The following is a 20654-nucleotide window of genomic DNA, read 5'->3' on the forward strand; positions in this document are numbered from 1 at the left end:
TCCTTTAAACACACACACACATGTGTATTTGTAGACACACAAACATACTCGTACATGAGCATACACACACACACACATTAATATATGTATGGGCCAATAAAACTAACACCTGCTTTAGCAAGAGACATTGCCCTAAAAATTAAAATTGTTGGTTGTTAATAATAATAATAATGATAATAATAATAATAATAATAATAATGTAATATTCTTGTGTTGCTTCAATAAAAAGATATCCTGTTGTTTTGTATTTGAAAGTAAAGATCTTGATGGTGCATGTTTATTGTGTTGCAATACTGTATCAGTGGGGGTTAGGGCTGGATTTAGTGTGACAGGACAGTGTGGTTAAATGTGAACGACAAGGTTGAGTTGGTGGAACAGAAATATGTGTTTACATCAAGTGGTCAAACTTGCTTGGATTTGCTCAGCTTGACCATGTCACTCGCCACTATAATTCATAGCATTCAGGTCAATAAGGCAACATACTGCGACCATGTTGGTGGATGAAAGATTTTTCTAGAGAAATGACCTGTGGTATCCATGTTGGGGTTGTGGTATGACGTCAGCAACTGGGGAGCTGACCGCTGACCGGAAGAGGAAGAAAGGCAGAGGGAACCTCGATTGGGATTTCGTGCCCTTTTTGAACGGGGTTGTTGTGAGGAGAGGACGTGCCAAGTGATCGTCTAGGTGTTGGGAGTAGCAGCTGCTATTTCTAGTGTTCTTCGGGTCAGGCCAGCCACAAGGATCGGATACCGCAGGACAGACTCGTGCAAAGAAAGGAAACCGAGGTGAGCCAATTACTTCTACTCGCACGCATACACCACAAGCTATTTCGGCTTATAGGAATTGTATTACTTATGAGTTATAGCTTCACTGTCATTAACATCTAAACAATGTGTTTATCTATCCATCTATAATAATAAAAGCAAAATTCTCTCTGTCTGGGACCCCTGTATCTCAGTCTACATTTGCTCTACAGAGACATATTATACTTTTTTGGAATCAGAATGACCCCGGGACTGAAAAATCTACCCTTCATTTGGTTCTTGAACATCCAGTATTAAGATCTGATTTAAAAGTATTTGGGCTGCTACTTCTAGCAAGTAAAGCTTGGCTGGTTCACACCATCTTGGTTGGTGTTTGTCAGGTGATGTCAGAGATCAAGGGAGAGATAAATAACATTCGCTTCGTTAATTTTATGTTGAGATAAGAACTTTGGGACAGAATGGCCAACAGCTGGAATTCAATTTGGGATTGGAACAATAGAATGATTGCATTACACAATTAATTCTCATCCCTCCTTAACCACCGATCAAACACCACCGGGGCATATAGTCATTATAAACGTGTTATAGTCATGCTATTTAACTCTCTTTAGTTTGAGCTGCAGCCCCAGTTAGCCCTTTGCTTGTTTGAGAAAATCCAAATCAAATCTTCTGCTGGATTTTTCAGTTTGTTTAAGAGCCTTTTAGATTTGATGTAGTGATTTCTTTTGCTTTTTTTGAGACATTGACCTTTCCTCATCATATAAGACATATATCTGAAGCCTTTGTGGATAACATTTCTAACTGTTCCTTCTGACACATGGAGATGTTTTGCAACTGACCTCATGGACTTTTTGGGATTGTAATCAATGGTCTGTTGAACATCCTGGATAAATTCAGGTGTTCTGATGATTTCAGAGCATTTAGAAGGCTTGTTATGCTTTGATACTGGTGATACGTTTCCATCTTCAGTCTCTAACTCCTTACAAACTTTGTAGACAAAAGATCTGGCAACTTTTAAAAATCGAGATATTTCTAAATTGCTATCTCAGCTTTTATAACCACGTAAAAGCACCCACTACACTCTCGGAGTGGTTGGTGTTAGGAAGGGCATCCAGCTGTAGAAACTCTGCCAAATCAGATTGGAGGCTGGTGTTGCCATCCGGTTTCACCAGTCCTCAGTCAAATCGTCCAACCCATGCTAGCATGGAAAGCGGACATTAAACGATGATGATAAACGATGATGAATAACAGCATGCCTCTTCATTTCTTGATTAAGCTGAGAGTCTGCATTATTATTTTCTGAAATAAAGATTATACAGAGTTAGCAAAAATTTCAGCAATGACCCCAAAAAGGTATGTCTTCAAATACCTTACATACCTTGTATATCCATCACAGCTGATCTTACCAATTTGTTTTGTGCAAGGAATACAATGGAGTGTTCGGTAACAATCTGATTATATAACCTTATGCTCATCAGAGTTAGCCGATATGGAAGGGAGTACGGTGACTGCTCTCTATTGTCGGAGGTGGATTAACACATCCAATTTGCAGCTGCTGTAAAAAAGGTGGTGAAAGGATCTGTGGATTAGGTTAGGAGTTATGTCCCTTGGCCTACAGTGGCCTTACAGTTATGTCCCAAGCCTTACAGCATACCCAGCCAAGGTACATAACTCCTAACCTAATCCTCTGGCTCTTTTCGTTTCACCACCTTTTTCACAACAGCTGCAAACTGGATGTGTTAATCCACTTCTGACAATAGAGAGCAGTCGCCATATTCCCTTCTATATCGGCTTACTCTGATGAGAGTAAGGTTATCTAATCGGATTGTTACCTAACACTCCATTGTATTCCTTGCATGAAACCGTTTGGTAAAATCAGCCATGATGGATATATAATACTGTACATTTTGGATAATACACACACACACACACACACACACACACATGCACACATGCTGCAAATGCTTCATCCAAATTTATTTTTATATTGTAAAACTTTTTTTCTGTCTGAAGATTTTTTCAGGCGTGACTATGGAGTAAGAAGCTTGATTCCCAACCACAGAGTTCCGGGTTCAGTCCCACAGTGTGACACCTTAGGCAAGTGTCTTCTACTATAGCCTTAAGCCAACCAAAGCCTTGTGATTTGATAGATGGAAATTGAAAGAAGCCTGTCGTATATATGTGTGTATCTTTATGTTTGTCCCTCTCCACCAGTTGACAACCGGTGTTGGTATGTGTATATCCCTGTAATCTATCAGTTCAGCAAAAACAGACCAATACAAAAAAAAGTCCTGGGGTCGATTTGTTTGACTAAAACTCTTCAGAGCAGTCACCCAGCATGGCCACAGTCAGATGAACGAAACAAGTAAAAAAATAAGAAATTCTTTAAATGACTACTTAACATGTAGATCTTTGTATTTCTTGTTAGTAAATAAAACATGTGTAATGGTGAATAAATAATACGAAGATTTCCATTTTCCATTTCTATTTGTTATATATACATATATTGGGTCATCCCATAAATAATGCGCTTTTTTCAATTGCATGAACTAAAAGTCAGAGTGGGGCTGGGATAAACTGCCTGCATCAACTTGCTTTAAAAGCAGGTGGTAATTTTACCTTGTCCTTAGTGTAAGTATTGAAGAGTGCAGTTCGATTTTAAGAGTTATTTTTTTCAAAGCTATAATGGAAGTGACAAAGGAGCATATTTGGCATATTTTGCTTCATGAATTCAATAAAATCAACAACGCAATGGAAAGTGTGAAGAATATGAATGCAGTATATTGGACAATTAGCGTAAGCCGGTGTCAACGGTAATTCCAAAAATTCCAAGCCGGAAACTACAGCCTTGAAGATGAGCCTCGTCCTGGAAAATCTGTAGAGCTTGACGAGGACATCCTGCAAACCCTGGTGGAACAAATTCCCATCATAACTGTTGGGGAACTATCAGAGAAGCTCAGATTTGGTCATTCAGCTATTCATTGACACCTGCATGACATCGGAAAAGTCAGCAAATTGGTTTCAAGACAGAAGGTGTTCTTCTATCAGGAGAATGCTTGGCCACATACAGCAAGGATGACATTCTAAAGGCTGGAGCTGTTTGAATGGGAAACGATGCCCCACCCACCATATTCGCCGCACATTGCCCTATCTGATTTTCATTTATTCTGCAATCTTCAAAATCATTTGGATGGAAAAAATATGAATTCTGTTGATGAGGTCAGAACAATACTAGAGGAGTATTTTTCGTTACAGACAAGTGAATTTTGGAAGAGGGACCTTTCAAATCTACCAGATATATGGAAAAGCATTGTTGAAAATGAAGGAGAGTATATTTTAGATTAAAAAAGAACTTTGTTTTTCTTAATTTTGAAAAATAAAAGAAGTATAAAAACACCACATTATTTATGGGATGACCCAGTACATAGATAGACACGCACACGCATACACATGTGTGCTTGTTGTTGGCACTCCGTCGCTTACGACGTCGAGGGTTCCAGTTGATCCGATCTACAGAACAGCCTGCTCGTGAAATTAACGTGCAAGTGGCTGAGCATTCCACAGACACGTGTATCCTTAATGTAGTTCTCGGGGATATTCAGCGTGACACAGTGTGACAAGGCTGACACTTTGAATTACAGGCACAACAGAAACAGGAAATAAGAGTGAGAGAAAGTTGTGGTGAAAGAGTACAGCAGGGTTCGCCACCATCCCCTGCCGGAGCCTCGTGAAACTTTTAGGTGTTTTCGTTCAATAAACGCTCACAACACCCGGTCTAGGAATCGAAACCACGATCGTATGACTGCGAGTCCGCTGCCCTAACCACTAGGCCATTGCGCCTCCACACACAGGTGTGCACACAAGTGCAAAACAATGTGGAGAAAAATAGTACTCGAAGGATCTAGTTCAAAACGGGGGCGCCAGTATTTTCTTAACGAAACACTTTGAAACTTGGGACACTGGTAGAATGTGTCATATAAAACATCTTTTTCTCTTAGTCTTCTTAACAAAAATTATTATATTGCAACTTATTTCATGTTAAAGTTGTCGTATTTCTGTAATTTCAACCAATGACTGACGTCCATTCAGCCGAATACATTAAGTGCTGACTACGTAAACAAACGATTCTCAAACGATTCTCGGCGGTGATAAAATTATTATTTCCTTGTCAAAAAATGACTGAAGCATATTGGCAGTAGCTAATAAACCTTTCTATTATAGGCACAAGGCCTGGTTTTTGAGGGAAGGGTTAGGGCAAATGTTGTACACATACAGTTCAGGCAGATGTTAACGAAATTATATTAAAAATAAAACGAAGGAAAACGAACACACGTATGTTGCCTCTCTGCAAAATGTCAGAAGTAATGGAGATTAAATACACTTTACACCGCTTAAACTGCCAAAGGAACCGCTTAAACTGCCAAAGGAGTAACTGTAAACAGCTGAATACTTGTCAGTGATTGGTTGAAATTATCGAAATAAGACAATTTTTTACATGAAATAACTTCGAATACAAAAATTTTTTTCTGTTCTATAACACAAAATAGATAAGTATACTTTGAAAGTCTTTCGGTACCAAAAACACTACATAAAACATAAATGAAAACTGGTGCCCCCGTTTTGAATTAGATCCGTACTGGAATACCAAAGTTAAAATAATATGCTTTTATTAAAGCTGCAAAATTATCACAGGACTGTTACTCAGAGTTTCTCCTTCCTGTTCGCGTTGTCCGACGAACGGAAATCGAACGTGACTACGAAGCGAATTTCTTAAACTCATGACAGCGACCAATAGAAATCGCACACCATTTGTTTGACACGTAGACATAAACGTAAACGGATACAAATGAGAATCAGCACCGGTTCAGTGAAACGGTGTAATATCAAACGAGAAACAGACCTGTCGATGTTAATTTATTAATTAAACTATTGGAATTGTCCACAATGGGGGTGAGTAAGGCAGACTTGACCATTCTTTAATATTTAGTTTGTTGATTTTGTTGTTGGTTTACGTATGACTGTAATTCTATTGTAAGGTTTTAGCCGCAAATGGTAATACACGACATGTTACTATTCTTGTATATTGAAGATAGTCTTGTAATTTGATAAGTTCAATTCAGAGACTGCAAACGTACTAAAATAACCACATATATTCCATATTGACGTGGACTTCGTATAGGACACAGTTGAAGATGTTTAGTGTATACAGAGAGAATATATTGCTATCAAATTTTGGCACAAGGCGAGCAATTTCGTGGGAGGGACTAAATGGATTTCATCGACCAGCTGGTATTTATTTCATCGACTCCGAAAGGATGAAAGGCAAAGTCAACTTCGGCAGAATACACACAAAAAATACAGGTTTCAAATTTTGGCACAAGGCGAGCAATTTCGTCGGATCGTCTAAATGGATTTCATCGACCAGCTGGTATTTATTTCATCGACTCCGAAAGGATTATAGGCAAAGTCAACTTCGGCAGAATACACACAGAAAATACAGGTTTCAAATTTTGGCACAAGGCGAGCAATTTCGGTGGAGGGTCTAAGTCGGTTGCCTCGACTCCAGTGTTCAATTGGTACTTATTTTATCGACCCTGAAAGAATGAAAGGCAAAGTCGACCCAGGTAGAATTTGAACTGAGAGCATATAAACGGACGAAATACTGCTAAGCATATTTTGCTCAGCGTGCTAACCATTCTGTCTGCTTGTCGCCTAACATAGAAAATATTGAAAACGTGGAGAGAGAGGATGACTAAAAATAACTCGGAACAAAACAATATCAATTTGACAGAAGGAGTGAGCTCGTGTTTTCATCGTGCAATCTACGAGGGAACAGCTACGGAGTCATTCGACCTACTAAAATGGCAGTCAAATCTCTCTTAAATAACACCTTGCAATATTTAAACGGAAAAAGAAATGGAAGGACACATTGGTCAATGTAGTTGTAGATGCATTAAGCCTGAAGAAAAAAAAGAAACAGTTGAAATAGTTTGGGCTGTGGGCTTATTTGGTCAAAGCCGACCTGGGACTAAATAACAGACAAAAAAGCCAATTGTATACTGTGCAACAATAACAGAGAGGAGAGTCTTTACTTGTGGTATTCCCCTCTTCAATAGAAAACCCAAATATTTTCATATTTTTTATGAACCCATTGCAGAAGCTTGCTTTCCAACCACCAGCTTCTTGGTTCAGTCTTACTGTGTGGCACCTTGGGCAAGTGTTTTTTACTATAGCCTTGGACTGACTTAAGTCTTGTGAGGAGTTGAAAGAATCAGGTATTTAAATAGTGAAAGCTCCAAAGTAGGGTTGGTGAATGTATTCCATCTCATGCATAGATTTTTTAATTAATTTTCTTTAACCACTTTGAAACTTCGGATACTGGTAGAATGTATCATGTAGAGCAAGGTTTAAATGTTTTTGACAAAATTTTGTATTTTAGAAGTTATTTCATAAAGTCATATTTGGGTAATTTTAACCAATCAATGACGTGTATTCAGCTGAAGAAAATTACTGCTGTTGTTTGCAAACAACAACTTCCAGGTCCATTGACAAAACGATGAATCTTCAACAACAGAAAAACTTCTATTCTGTGTTATACACGTAGAGTCCATTATGTCTGGGAAGAAAGACGGAATGGTCACAGTTGGGATGTCTTTGATTATATCTGTTCAATCAGATCCAACTCAGGACTAAACAACAGGTGACAAAGGGAACGAGATGAGGCGACAAGAGAGCCTTTACCTGGTCACTCGAGTTGCTAGAAAGAGCAACCAAATCTTCCTGACAAAAAGAAAAATGAAATTTCCGTCTTCAAGAAAAAAAAAATAATGCAAATTTATATTATTTTATAATGTTCACTTAGAAATTCATTACTTCTAGAAAAGAACAAGACAAAATGGTCATGGCTGGAATGCCATTTTTCACAGATCCATTACAATCAGAGCTATCCCAGCTAAAGTTGCATGACTTAACACTTCTGTTCATCTATAAAAAAACATATCTGAAACAGCTGTAGTGAATCACAATCCACCTGTTGTTATTATTTATATATATAAATATATATGTATAAATATATAAATGATGGAGATATATGATGATGAACTTTATTTAACAATAAACATCAAAATATCACTGCAAATTTGTTTCAGTAGTCTTAAAACATGCAAGTAATTCATATTATCATATTTAATTATAGATAAATTACTTACATGTCTGCATTAATGTGAAATGTATGTATTTATATACACATTTACCATCCTGGACCACTGAAATCTACAAGTTTTTTTCATTCTCTCTCTGTTTATTTTCTCTTATTCCTTTCTGCTGAAGAGCGTAGGCTCGAAATGTAAAAGACTTTCTCATTTTCCTGAGCATCAAACTAATACACTTGCTTGTTCATACACCTATCTTCGTCCTTTGTTTTTCCATAAATTTCAGTTAATATATATAACATGGCCACAGCTCGTGAGCCAAAACTAGTTCAATTCATTTCAGTATATATAAATATATACATATATATTGTGTTTCATGTTTCTTTGCAGAAAATCGCCCTTCAATTTAAAGCCACCTTAGAAAACATAACTAATATTTGTACTGAGGGAGATAACTTCCGATGGTATATCAAAGTAAGTAAAACTTTCCCTTCTCACTTGAGAGAAGAGTGCATGACTCCATCCTAAATTGCATCGTTACCCCTTAAACTATTTATCTAGTTTATTATCATTGGATAAGTGTCCTTCACATTAATATATACTAGTTTATTCATGATATCACTGGATATCATATATTCATGATACGAGTTTAGTTTCATTGGATAAGTATTCTTCACATTAGGAGTAGTGACAAAGCCCCTAATCTTTGAAGGGTCTTGTCACATTGATTACATTCATAGAGCTGTTGACACCCAGTTTCAACACCTGAAGGTCAATATCTTCAGACCCTGCCCTTAACCAGCAAAAGAACGTCAATAACAAAAAAAAAAAACAGAACAAAAAACTGAGGTAAAAACAGGTCTAGTCTGAATCCTTATAGTCAACACAGTAAAATTAGTGCCTGATTTAGACTTGGTGGGACCTTAAGATTTAGGAAAATCTTGGAGGTCCCCATTTTAAAAAGATTTATGTCAGAAGGTTTCTCAGAAATTGTAAAAAGATGTATTGCCTTTTCATTATTTTGAGGTGAAGACATAGTTATGTGTTTTAGAAACATGGTTTGGGTTCATTCCCACTGCATGGCACCTTGGGTAAGTGTCTTCTACTATAGCCCTGGGCTGACCAAAACCTTGTGAGTGGATTTGGTAGATGGAAACTGATGGAAGTCTTTGTGTGTGTGTATGTATATATATATATATATATATATATATATATATACATATAGATATTGTGTGTATTTATATATGTGTGTGTGTGTGTCGTCTTGATATCATGTGATAGTTGTGTGTGAGTGAGTGTTACTGTTATATAAGCAGTGACCGTTGTTTTCATTCATCTGTTAAAACCTGTTTAGACAACGAGTAAATATTATCTTACTTGGAAACAGGTGAAGTTTGGTGACAGGAAGAGCATCCTGCTGTAAAACAAAAAGAAAAATCTGCCTCAACAAATTCCATCTGACCCATGCAAGCATGGAAAAATGGATGCTAAAACAATGATAAAGATGACAAGGTCCTAAGCTGTAGCTTGTTTACCTTACATCTTATGACCGAAGGGGGTCTTTACCCTTACCAATACTATACACCCCACTCAGTGAAGGGGTCTTGGTTTCATCACTAGTGACAACATCCAGTACATTCTGTGAAGTGGTTGGCATTAGGAAGGGCATCCAGCTGTTGAAGCCATACCAAAGCAGACATTGGAGCTCGAGGTAGCCCTGTAGCTTGCTAGTTTCTTTCAAACTGTCCAACCAATGCCAGCATTGAAAACAGACGGTGCATGGAATAGTGGTCAGAGATGTCAGACCCACAATGATGAGATTGTGAGTTCAATTCCTGCAATGGCTAGCGCCTTGTGCTGTTGAGCAAGGTGCTCACTTTCATGCTGTTCCAGTCTTCTCAGATGAAATGAACCTTGTACTAGTACATCTCTGTTCTCTTTCCACATCCTCAATTTTTTGTGTGTGAAGGGCTGTACCAGTTGAAAGGATGCTTATGTCTGCTCACGACTACACAGGCACCTTAAATAATTAGTGAAGACATGGTACATAATACCAGGCCATATGCACTCAGGAATGACAGCTAAGTGTTGTTGCTGTCTCCTTTTTTTTTTGTTACTATAGCCATATCACGTTAAATGAACTGGTTTTCATCTGATAACCAAAGTTAAGCCTAGTTGGTACTTAGATAGGTGACCACTCGGGAAACCTACTTGCTGTAAGCATCTCACATAGGTGCAGGTGTAGCTGTGTAGTAAGAAACTTGCTTCCCAACTACATGGTTTTGAGTTCAGTCCCACTGCGTGGCACCTTGGGCAAGTGTCTTCTATGATAGCCTTGGGCTGACCAAAGCTTTGTGAGTGGATTTGGTAAACGGAAACTGAAAGAAGCCCATCTTGTATATGTATATATGTATGCATGCATGCATGCATGCATGCATGCATGTGTGTGTGTGTGTGTGTGTGTCCACCATCGCTTGAAAACTGATGTTGGTGTGTTTACGTTCTTGTTACTTAGCAGATTAGCCAAGGAGACCAATAAAGTAAGTACTAGGCTTACAAAGAATAAGTCTTGGGGTGGATTTCTTCAATTAAAAGCCTTTTAAGGTGGTGCTCCAGCATGGCTGCAGTCAAATGATTGAAATGAGTAAAAGAATGAAAGAATAAAATAGCAACTACAGCCATGTTGTTAGCATCACCACTATCATTGTCATTGTTGTTACTCAGTTACCTTTAATATTTTTCAGGTGAAATGTGCCAATTGTGGGGAGACAACTGATCGGTTTGTTTATGTGTGTCTGGAGGTAAGTAAGCATCTCTTATATACATGCACAAAGATAGGCAAGGTGTGTGTGTGTGAGACTGTATGTGATAAGAAGCTTGCTTCCCAACAATATGCTTCTGGGTTCAGTCCCACTGTGTGGCACCTCAGGCAAGAGCCTTCTGCTAAAGCTTTGACCTGACCAAAGTCTTGCGAATAGATTTGGTAGAAGGAAACCATAAGAAAGAAGCCTGTTGTGTGTGTTTGTGTTTGTCTCCCCCCACCCCGTCACTGCTTGATAACCGGTGCTGGTGTGTTTATGTCCCTGTAACTTACTGATAGAATAAATACTGGGCTAAAACAAAAAAACATACTGGGGTCAATTTGTTCGACTAAAATTCTTCAAGGTGGTGCCCCAGCATAGTTGCAGGCTGAAATGAGTAAAGGATAAAAGAATGTGTGTGTTGATGTGTTTTGAGTGTAGATTTATTAATGGGTATGTGTGTATCAGTATAATTGTATTTAAGTGTTTGTATTTATGTATGTGGACAAGGAAGTAGATATAGTTGTGTGTGTGTGTGAGCGAGTCTAGGTATATTTGTGACTGTGTTTGTAGGTATATTTGTGAGTGTATGCATGTATGTTGAAATATTTGTGTGTGTGTGTAGGGGTCTGGTACGAGGGTGTGCTGGAAAGTTCTTGGTTTTAAGGGTATCACAAAAGGCCTGGTTGGACCCCCAAACTTCTAAGTTCTTTTACAGGGCTTAGAAAAACCGAAGGACTGCTGCAATATAAGTATGTGAATCTTAGAGGAGAATATGTTGCATACAATTATAATTAATTGATCCTTCTATATTTTCTTTCATCCAAAGCCAGGAACTTTTCAGCACTCCTTTGCATATGTGTGTGTGGAGGGTGGGTGTCTGATATATTTTGTGTGTGTGAACGTTTGATGATATGCATTCGTAAGTGTATTTATAAGTGTGAGTACAGTGTAATTGGTTGGTTCACAAGTTTGTTCTGCAATCACCAGGTCATGAGTTCAGTCTCACTGCATGGCACTTTATCATGGCCTCGTGTTAACCGTATCTGTGTGAGTGAAGTGTACAGATGGAAACTGTGTGAAAGCCTGTCACATAGATTGTACCTGTAATTAAAAGATTCAGTGTTGCCACTTATTTTGCTTGAAGATTATGTTAAAGGTATCCATGTCTGTGGAATATTCAACCACATAGATCTGAATTCAGTGAGCATTTGATTGAAAAATTGAGTACTCAGGGTTGAAATCAACAGAGATGTAGTTGGTGCATGTGTATCTGTTTGTGTGAGTGTGTGTGAATATATCTGGGTGTGTGTTTATATAACTATGTGTAGGTGTATGTTGATGATTTGTGGGTGAGTGCTTGTCTTTTGAGATGGACTGCAGATGTATGTATATTTGTGGGTGTGTATATATATGTGGTGTGTGCTTAGTATTGTCATTTTTGTGTACGTAATATATTTGTGTTTCATGGCAGTTGGTGTGTGTGTGTATGTGCATATGTAGGACTTATCATATGATGTTTGTACATCATTTCTGTATTCCTTTCCTCCTCCCTAGGAGAGTGCACCATTAAAAGGCGGTCGAGGATCAGCCAACCTGGTGTTAAAATGTCACCTGTGTTCCAGGGAAAATTCAATAAGTAAGGAAATGTTTCTCTTGACATTTTTTTCTAACACCTTGTTGACACACAGCTGATACTTTTGTCATTTATTTGACACACTAATAATACTTTGATGTTATATTTGACAACTTGTTTACATTAAGTGACACTGACTTTATATTTAACATCTTGCTGACACTTTAACATTTAGTTTGACATCTTGTTGACATACAGCTGATACTTTGACGTTATATTTGACATCTTGCTAACATTTTGTTTGACATCTTGTTGGCACACAGATGACAGCTGACACTTTGACATTATATTTGATATCTCGACATTTCAAAATGGAATAAAATTGGTTTGCCATGAAGAAGAGGAAAAGACTTAATTAGCATCTTGCTGACACTTTGACATTTTTGTTTGACATCTTGTTGACGTACAGCTGACAACTGACACTCTGGCATTATATTTGAGTTTGTTGAGATACAGCTGACACTTTTAGGTTTTATTTGACATCTTGTTGACATAACTGTATTTTGACGTTATATTTGATGTCTTGACATTTCAAAATTGGAATAAAATTGGTCTGCTATGAGAAGAGGACAAGACTTATGTCTTAAGCAGTACCCTCTGCCAAAGGTTTCTGCCTGAGACTTAAGACAGAGATGTTTTCAACCACTCTGCTAGATATTTTCTCCAGGTGTAAAACCAGAAATTTTTATCATCATAATGTCCACTCTTTCATGTTTGTATGGGATCAGATGGAGTTCATTGAGGTGGATTTCCTGTGGCCAGCTGCCCTTTCTTTGGCCATCCTTTCATATATTTTCATGGAAAATTGGATGCTGTTTGTATGATGGTGACACTTTATCTTTTCTTTTATCTTTTATTTGCTCCAGTCATTGGACTGTGACCAGGCTGGGGCACCACCTTGAAGAATTCTTAGTTGGATGACTCAGCCCCAGAACTTATTATTATTTTTCTGTAAAGTACCAGTTATGCACTGGGGTCGATGTAATCGGCTTAATCCATTTGTCTGTCCTTGTTTGTCCCCTCTTTGTGTAGCCCCTTGAGGGCAGTAAAGAAATAAGAAGCAAAGGCAGTCTTGGGTGGGTTGGTACCAAAAGGGTTAGGAAATCTGTATTAAAGTTCCACAGGGTGACCTTCCACTAATGACCTTGACCTCATTGCTTCAATATTGTGTCCTCACTTGACCTGAAATTGTTGTTTCCTGTTTGATATTCTAGTAATTTTCTGTCCACCGTGACAATAAACTGTAGTGTTGATGTTGTTGTTGTTACAGGTATCATCAAAGAGTTGTTAGGCAAGTACACCATTGATAACGACAACCAGTTTGTTTCCATGGTAACTTTTGAGTGTCGCGGCATTGAACCAGTGGACTACCAACCCACGGTGAGTTACAGCTCCATTTTTGTTTCTTCCCTTCCTACTCTTATCATCATCATCATCATTATTATTTAATGTCTGTTTCTCATGCTGGCCAATCGGGGAGATGTCCAGACTCCAATTGTCTCTTGTGGCATGGTTTCTATTGCTTGTTGCCCTTCCTAACACCAACCACTTTACAGAATGTGCTGGGTACTTTTTACAGGCCACCAGCATGGGTGCACCTATGCAGCACTGGCATGAGTGCATTTTATGTGCCTCCAGCACCTGTAAAGGATGGGCCTGTATGTATGGATGGCACCAGTTTTACTTAGCTTGATGCGTCTGATCAAGTACAGCAAGTCACAACTCCCTGTCCCTTGTTATATCCTCTGTGAGGTCCAGCGTCCGAAGATCCTTTCTCACCACTTTGTCCCACGTCTTCCTGGGTCAGTGTGAATGAATTGTGGTCAGTAAAACATTCTGCTCTGATTGGTCTGTACCCTTCTGTTAGTTCCATCCATACCACCCTCTCACTGCAACCCATCATGCTCTCTGTCCCCTCCTCTCTCTTCTGCTCACCTCCATTTCGCTATGTTGCCTTGACACAGAGACACTGTTGAGTAGGAATGATGCTTTAACCTTCCAGGACACAAGACAACTTCATCATCCTGGCTTTAATGTCCACTTTTCCATCTTTGCATGGCTCAGAAGTAATTTCTTGAGGCAGATTTTCTATGATTGGATATCCTTTCTTTTGCCAACTCTCACCTGTTTCCAGGTAAGGTGATGTTTTCACAGATCCGAAACGAAGGATACTGCTTGTATAACAGTGACACTCATTTACAACCATCACATGATGTCAAAGCAAGGAGACAGTAATGCACACACACACACACACACACACACACACACACACACACACACATTATCATCCTTTAATGTATGTTTTCCCTGCTGGCATGGGTTGGATTGTTTGACCAGAGCTGCACCAAGTTCCTGTCTGATTTGGCTTGGTTTCTAAGGCTGGATGCCCTTCCTAATGTCAATAACAGGACTTCTTTCATGGCACTGGCATAGGACTCTTGTAGGCCAATCCTCTCCACTAGGGGATGCAATCTTAACACCTCTGCTGTGGGAGATGGGTCTTCTTGAGTACAGCAAAGTGCCAGATATCTCGGTCCTTTCTCATCTCCCCTAAAAGGTTCAGCATCCTGAGGTCATCCTTTAGTACTTTGTCTCATGTCTTTCTGGGTCTCCCACTTCCACGTGTTCCATCTACTTTGAGAGATCAGCACTTCTTTATGGAGCTGTCAGCATCCGTCCACACCACATGACTAAGCTAGCAGTCTCCTCTCTTGCACACTGCATCTTATTCTTCTTATGCCTAACTTCTCTTTCAATACACCAACACTCTCTTGCACATGTACACTTACATTACACATCCAGCAGAGCAAACTAGCCTTATTCTTCTCTAGCCTTCACATGTCTTCTGCATTCAGGATTCTTGTCTCACAACCATGAAGAATTACTGCCTGTAATACTGTCTATATATATATATATATATATATATATATATATATATATATATGTAACTTCATTCAGTTTCCATCAGCCAAATCTATCCAAAAGGCTTTGATTGACCCAGGACTATAGTGGAAGACACCTATCCAAGGTGTCACTTAGTGAGACTGAACCCAAAAACCATGTGGTTGGGAAGCAAACAACTCACCACACATCCTAGCTTGCACCTAAGATACTCTGGTGACACGATGAAGTGTATCCAGTACCTTGCGCAAAGTGATCTGTCAGTGGATCAGAAATAACCTAAAGAACTGAGATGACTTCTTAGTTTGTCCAAAGACAGAACAGTCTCTCTTTAATGTTGGACCATGATAAAATACACTCTATAAATAGGTTGGTGTTAGGAAGAACAGAGACAATGTAAAGTCAAGACAACTCCTTGGTCTGGCTGAGGTCATGACTACATCTCTAGTGTTGGTGCTATGATAAAAACATCCAGTGCACTGATTTGTAAATGTGCAGAGAAAATCTAGACGAGAGCACTCTTTAATCTTGTTGAAGACACATTTCTAGTGCCAATGCCATGATAAAATATACCTAGTACAGTCTGTATAGTAGTTGTGTCAGAAAGAGCAGAGGCAACATAGGGTCTAGAAGATCTTTAGTCTGTCAAAGTCATGAGAACTTCTCTAGTGCTGGTTCTATGATAGAAGGAATAGAATGTTTCCACTACATTCTGTAAAGTGGTCGAGACATGAGTAACGAGAATATAGAATAGAGAGAATAAAATACACCCAGTGTACTCTGTAGAATGGTTGGTGATAGGAAGGGCATCTGATCATAGAAATCAAGTTTAAAACGGGAATGTTTTGAGCAAGACATGGTCCTCCTGCTTATCAAGGAAGGTAATAACTGCAAATTAAAGCACTGACTTCGATCCAGCCTTGAAAGCAACAAAAAAAAAAGAAAGAAAGAAAAATGGTGGTGGTGGTAGAGAATTAAAACTGAAATTGGATTACAAGTAAAGATAATCCCTTTGACCAACTCTACCTATAATTCAAGCTGGAAATTGAAGTTTCGCTTTCTGGATTCTTTCTACTTTCTCAATTTAATCTCTGTTTATTCTGAAATTGTTTTCTTCTCTTCACAGTGTGGCTTTGTTGGAGAAAGTTCCGAGTCAACAACACAATTTAAAGAGATCACGTTTGCTGAAGGGGTAAGTGATTTCACAGAACCTCATCCCTTTCCATATTGATATTTCCCATCAATTGCACCTCCACCCCCTGTTCATCATTCACTACATTCACCTTTAAAGGGTAAGGATAAAGATCCACTACGGTCGTAAATGACCATGGGATTGCAACTAGAAAGTTCCCTTCCGAGGCATAATCTGGGCAAAGTAATTTGTCACCCATGCATACCAGTCTCCACTCTTCACACCACTGATGTTGTCCAAGGGAAAGGCAAAGGCTGATACAGCTTGGCATCAGTGACGTTGCAACTCTACAGCTGAGTAAACTGGAGCAATGTGAAATAAAGTGTCTTGCTCAAGAACACAACACACAGCCCACTCTGGGAATTGAACTTACTACCTCATGATAGTGAGCCCAACACTTTAACTACTGAATCATATGCCTTCATTCACTTTTACCCCTACCTCCTCTAACCATTTGTTACCCTACAATGAAAGTATCCTCCTCCTCCACTTCGCTCTTGATCCCTTGTCTGTATCCTCTCTTCTGCTCCCTTTGTACCTTGATTTTGGGCAATCCACCACCTTTTATTTCCTCAACTCCTTCCATCCATCCACCGCTATATAAAATGTTGGGTAGTTGTGTATCTTCTCTATGGCAAGACACCTGTGTTGGTCCCTCTACCATACTTGAGCCTTTTTAACACCTGGTATCAAGTCACCTTCCTCTCTCAAATCCCCCCCTCCACTTAGTAATAGAAGTTTTTCCTTTCCCTTTTTTTCTGTCTTGCATGTTACTTGGTAACCCCACTAGTGTTGGTTGTATGCAAAAAGCCCCCATTACATTCTGTAAAGTGGCTGGCACTAGAAAGGGCATCCAGCCATAGAAACTGTCAAAGCTGACACTGGAGCTTGATACAGCTTTCTGGACCCTGTCGAACTGGTCAACTCATGTCAACATGGAAAATGGATGTTAAACGAAGATGATGATTGCAATTATTAGCCACCCTTCTGTACATACACACACACACTCCTTTCCCTCTTCCTGTTAAAAGTTAAAATCTGTCTCGAACCTTATAGTGAATTAGATTGGGGTTTATCCCATTTTTTGAGGTATGTATGTTCTCTCAGAGTACAAAACATTCTCTGTCATAATAAAAATGCTTCTAGCGACTTATTTTCCCTTTTTTTGGTCTGCCACCTATGTGGGTGCCATAGCATACTGTTTTAACAATAACATTTTAGGTGGAGGTGTGAGTGTTGTATATATGTATGTGTGTGTGTTTTGGGTCTGTGAATGTCCAACTGGTTGATAAAGTTAAGACAATTGCTCAAGGAAAGCACTGAGGTGTGTGGATGGATGGATCTCTGTTGGTTTCAACAATGAAGATTCAGTTGTCCACCACTTCCTCTTCATCATTTAATGTCTGTTTTCCATAGGAGCTGGAAAGCTGCACCAGGCTCCAGTCATCTGTTTTGGCATGGTTTTTCACAGCTAGATGCTCTTTCTAATGCCAACCACTTCACAGAGTGGACTGGCTGCTTTTTACATGGCACCAGCACAGATAGGTTACACATCTCCATTTTCCTCCCCCGCTAGTGATGATTATGGTTTTTAACTTTGTTACAAGGTGACAAATTTATAAAGATGCAGCTTAGTTAATTAAATGTTTGAGATGTTAATATCATGACTGGTCCCTCTCTTCTTTTGAAGAACTGTGGAATAATAATTATTAGAAAAACTGATATGGGTTAGTGACAGTAAGAGCATCATCACTACTGTTTAATGTCTGCTCTTTATGCTGGCATGGGTTGGATGGTTTGACATGGATCTGGCTAGCAGAGAGCTGTCTGAACTCCAACTGTCTGTTGTAGCATGGTTTCTATGGCTGAATGCCCTTCCTAACACCAACCACTTTACAGTGTGCTGAATGCTTTTTTACGTGCCACTCTCATGGGTGCATTAATGCAGCACCAACACATGCTTTCTAAGTGGCACCGGCACCTGAAAGACAAGCCTGTATGTGTGGAAGACAGCGATTTTACTAAGCTTGACACATCTTATCAAGTACAGCAAATCACATCTCCCAGTTCCTTGTCATTTCCTCAGTGAGGCCCAGTGTCCGAAGACTCTTTCTCACCACTTTGTCCCATGTCTTCCTGGTCTACCCCTTCCACAGGCTCCCTCTGCAATTAGAGCTTGGCACTTCTTTATGCAGCTGAACTCTGTCTCAAATAACACCTCATCTAAATCTATGCTTGGAGGGAAATGCATGTTAAATGAACAAATACATGCATATATATATATATATATATATATATATATATATATATGGCCAGTGCTGGTGTCATGTAAAAGGCACCTACTACACTCTTGGAAGGGGTTTGCATTAGAAAGAGCATCCAACCGTAGAAACCAAGTCAAAATCAGACTGGAACCTGGTACAGCTATCTGGCTTACCAGTTGAACTATCTAACCCATGCCAGCATGGAAAACAGATGATGATGATGATGATGTTTATATACATCTCATCATTTTATTATCAACATGTTCTCACAGAATATTGGAAACAAACAATACTGCTTGTATGATAATGATACTCATTTACAAATATAATGCAATGTCAAGACACAAGACACACATTCCTTTTAGTTTCCATCTACTCACACGTCTTTAGTTGACCTTGCTCTGTTGTGACATTTGTCTAAGGTGCCATGCAGTGGGACTGAACCCAAAACCATGTGGTTGGAAAGCAAACTTCTCAACCACACAGCCTTGCCTACACCTATAAGTGTAATTGTGTGTATGTGTGTTTCAGTCTGGTTTGGCTTGGTTTCTATGGCTGGATGCCCTTTCTAATGCGAACCTCTCTACAGATTGTGCTGGATGTTTTTCACATGGCACCTGCATGGGTGTTTTGATTTGGTGTCAACATAGCATGGCAGCATGGGTACTTTTTATGTATCACTGGCACAGGACGCTTGCAGACCAATCCTCTTCAGGAGTGGGAGCAGTCTTAACACTTCTGTTGTGAAAGATGGGTCTCCTTGAGTACAGCAAGGTGCCACATATCTCAGTCCTTTGATATTGCCTCCATAAGTTTTAGTCCTTTGATATCGCCTCCATAAGTTTCAGTGTTCTGAGATTGTACTTCTGTACTTTGTCCCATGTCTTCCTCTTCCACAAATTCTATCCACTCTGATTGATTGGCACTTTTTTATGAAGTACCAGGCTTCAGTCAGATTTGGCCTCGTTTCTATAGCTGGATGCCCTTTCTAATGCACACCACCCACAGTGTAGTGGGTGCCTGTTATATGTCACCAGCACCATCCACTCTTCTCTCTTGAATGCTTAACTTTCCTTCAACACACTAGCACTCTGTCGCACATGTACACTTACATTGGACATCCAACAGAGTATAACATGAATGTAAATGTGTATAGCAGTAGAAAGGTATGCACACCTCTAATTCTTCTCATTCTTTTGTAGGACTGGACAGACTATGATGAAAATGCCAGCGTCTCTGTTGGAATCTATGACCTGGAGTATCGATTTGTAAAAGCCTGAGTAGATTTTATTAAATTTTTATCTAACTTTTAAACCAATTCTCTTATTGTTTCATTATTAACCCTTTAGCATTCAGATTATTCTGTTAATCATAATGTTTATTTATTTATTCCAATTGGTTTGAATTAATCCTGCATTATCTCACTGCTTTTAGATTTCAGTGATGTGATTGTTTGTTTTTAGAATGACATTGTAGGGTAAGTGTGAGAGGCCGAATTCAGTCAGTTTGAACATTAAACATTTTTGGGCTTCAATATGGTCAGTTTAAATGTTAAAGAGGCTAAATCATTATAGAGGCACTGGAACAGGTGTCTTACAGAAGAGATGCATGGTGACCCTGCATTACATAAGGGGTGGGTGAGAGTAGCTGGAAAGAGAAAGATGAAGATGGTGGTGGTGATGAGGTGTCAAAGGTGGGCCTTTAAGGTACAAGTGAAAGAGAAAATAAGGGCAGACAAAAGAGTTTGGGAGAGGATTGATAAACGATTAGAAATGGAAGTAGTATAATAGTTACAAATGAAAACACAAATAACAAAACTAAACCAAATATTTGTACAAAAGTAAAAAAAAAAACAAAAATCACATTTATTTCAATAGGAAAAACACTGTTGAAATATTTAAAGCATCACAGATCAATAATCCGTATTCCAATATTCGTTAGGTCC

The 20654-nt window shown here is 39.0% G+C and overlaps 1 protein-coding gene across 1 annotated transcript; it reads left to right on the plus strand.

The window, feature by feature from the left end:
* The first annotated feature begins 5574 nt into the window (after nt 1–5574).
* Nucleotides 5575–20023, plus strand: LOC106883604 (CXXC motif containing zinc binding protein). The gene is made up of 7 exons (XM_014934690.3): nt 5575–5714; nt 8306–8389; nt 10660–10716; nt 12274–12355; nt 13623–13732; nt 16380–16445; nt 19912–20023. The coding sequence occupies exons 1-7, from the start codon at nt 5709–5711 to the stop codon at nt 19987–19989; spliced, it is 483 nt and encodes a 160-aa protein (XP_014790176.1). The 5' UTR covers nt 5575–5708; the 3' UTR covers nt 19990–20023.
* Nucleotides 20024–20654: the final 631 nt, after the last annotated feature.

This window comes from Octopus bimaculoides, chromosome 23, assembly GCF_046866305.1.
Source record: "Octopus bimaculoides isolate indiv1 chromosome 23, ASM4686630v1, whole genome shotgun sequence".
Lineage (NCBI taxonomy): Eukaryota > Metazoa > Mollusca > Cephalopoda > Octopoda > Octopodidae > Octopus > Octopus bimaculoides.

What these genes read in the sequence shown, in the direction of transcription:
- LOC106883604 (XM_014934690.3), top strand. An exon ending in ACTTCCGATGGTATATCAAA is followed by an intron (nt 8,390 to 10,659) that starts GTAAGTAAAACT and finishes AATATTTTTCAG; the next exon opens with GTGAAATGTGCCAATTGTGG. An exon ending in AGATCACGTTTGCTGAAGGG is followed by an intron (nt 16,446 to 19,911) that starts GTAAGTGATTTC and finishes ATTCTTTTGTAG; the next exon opens with GACTGGACAGACTATGATGA.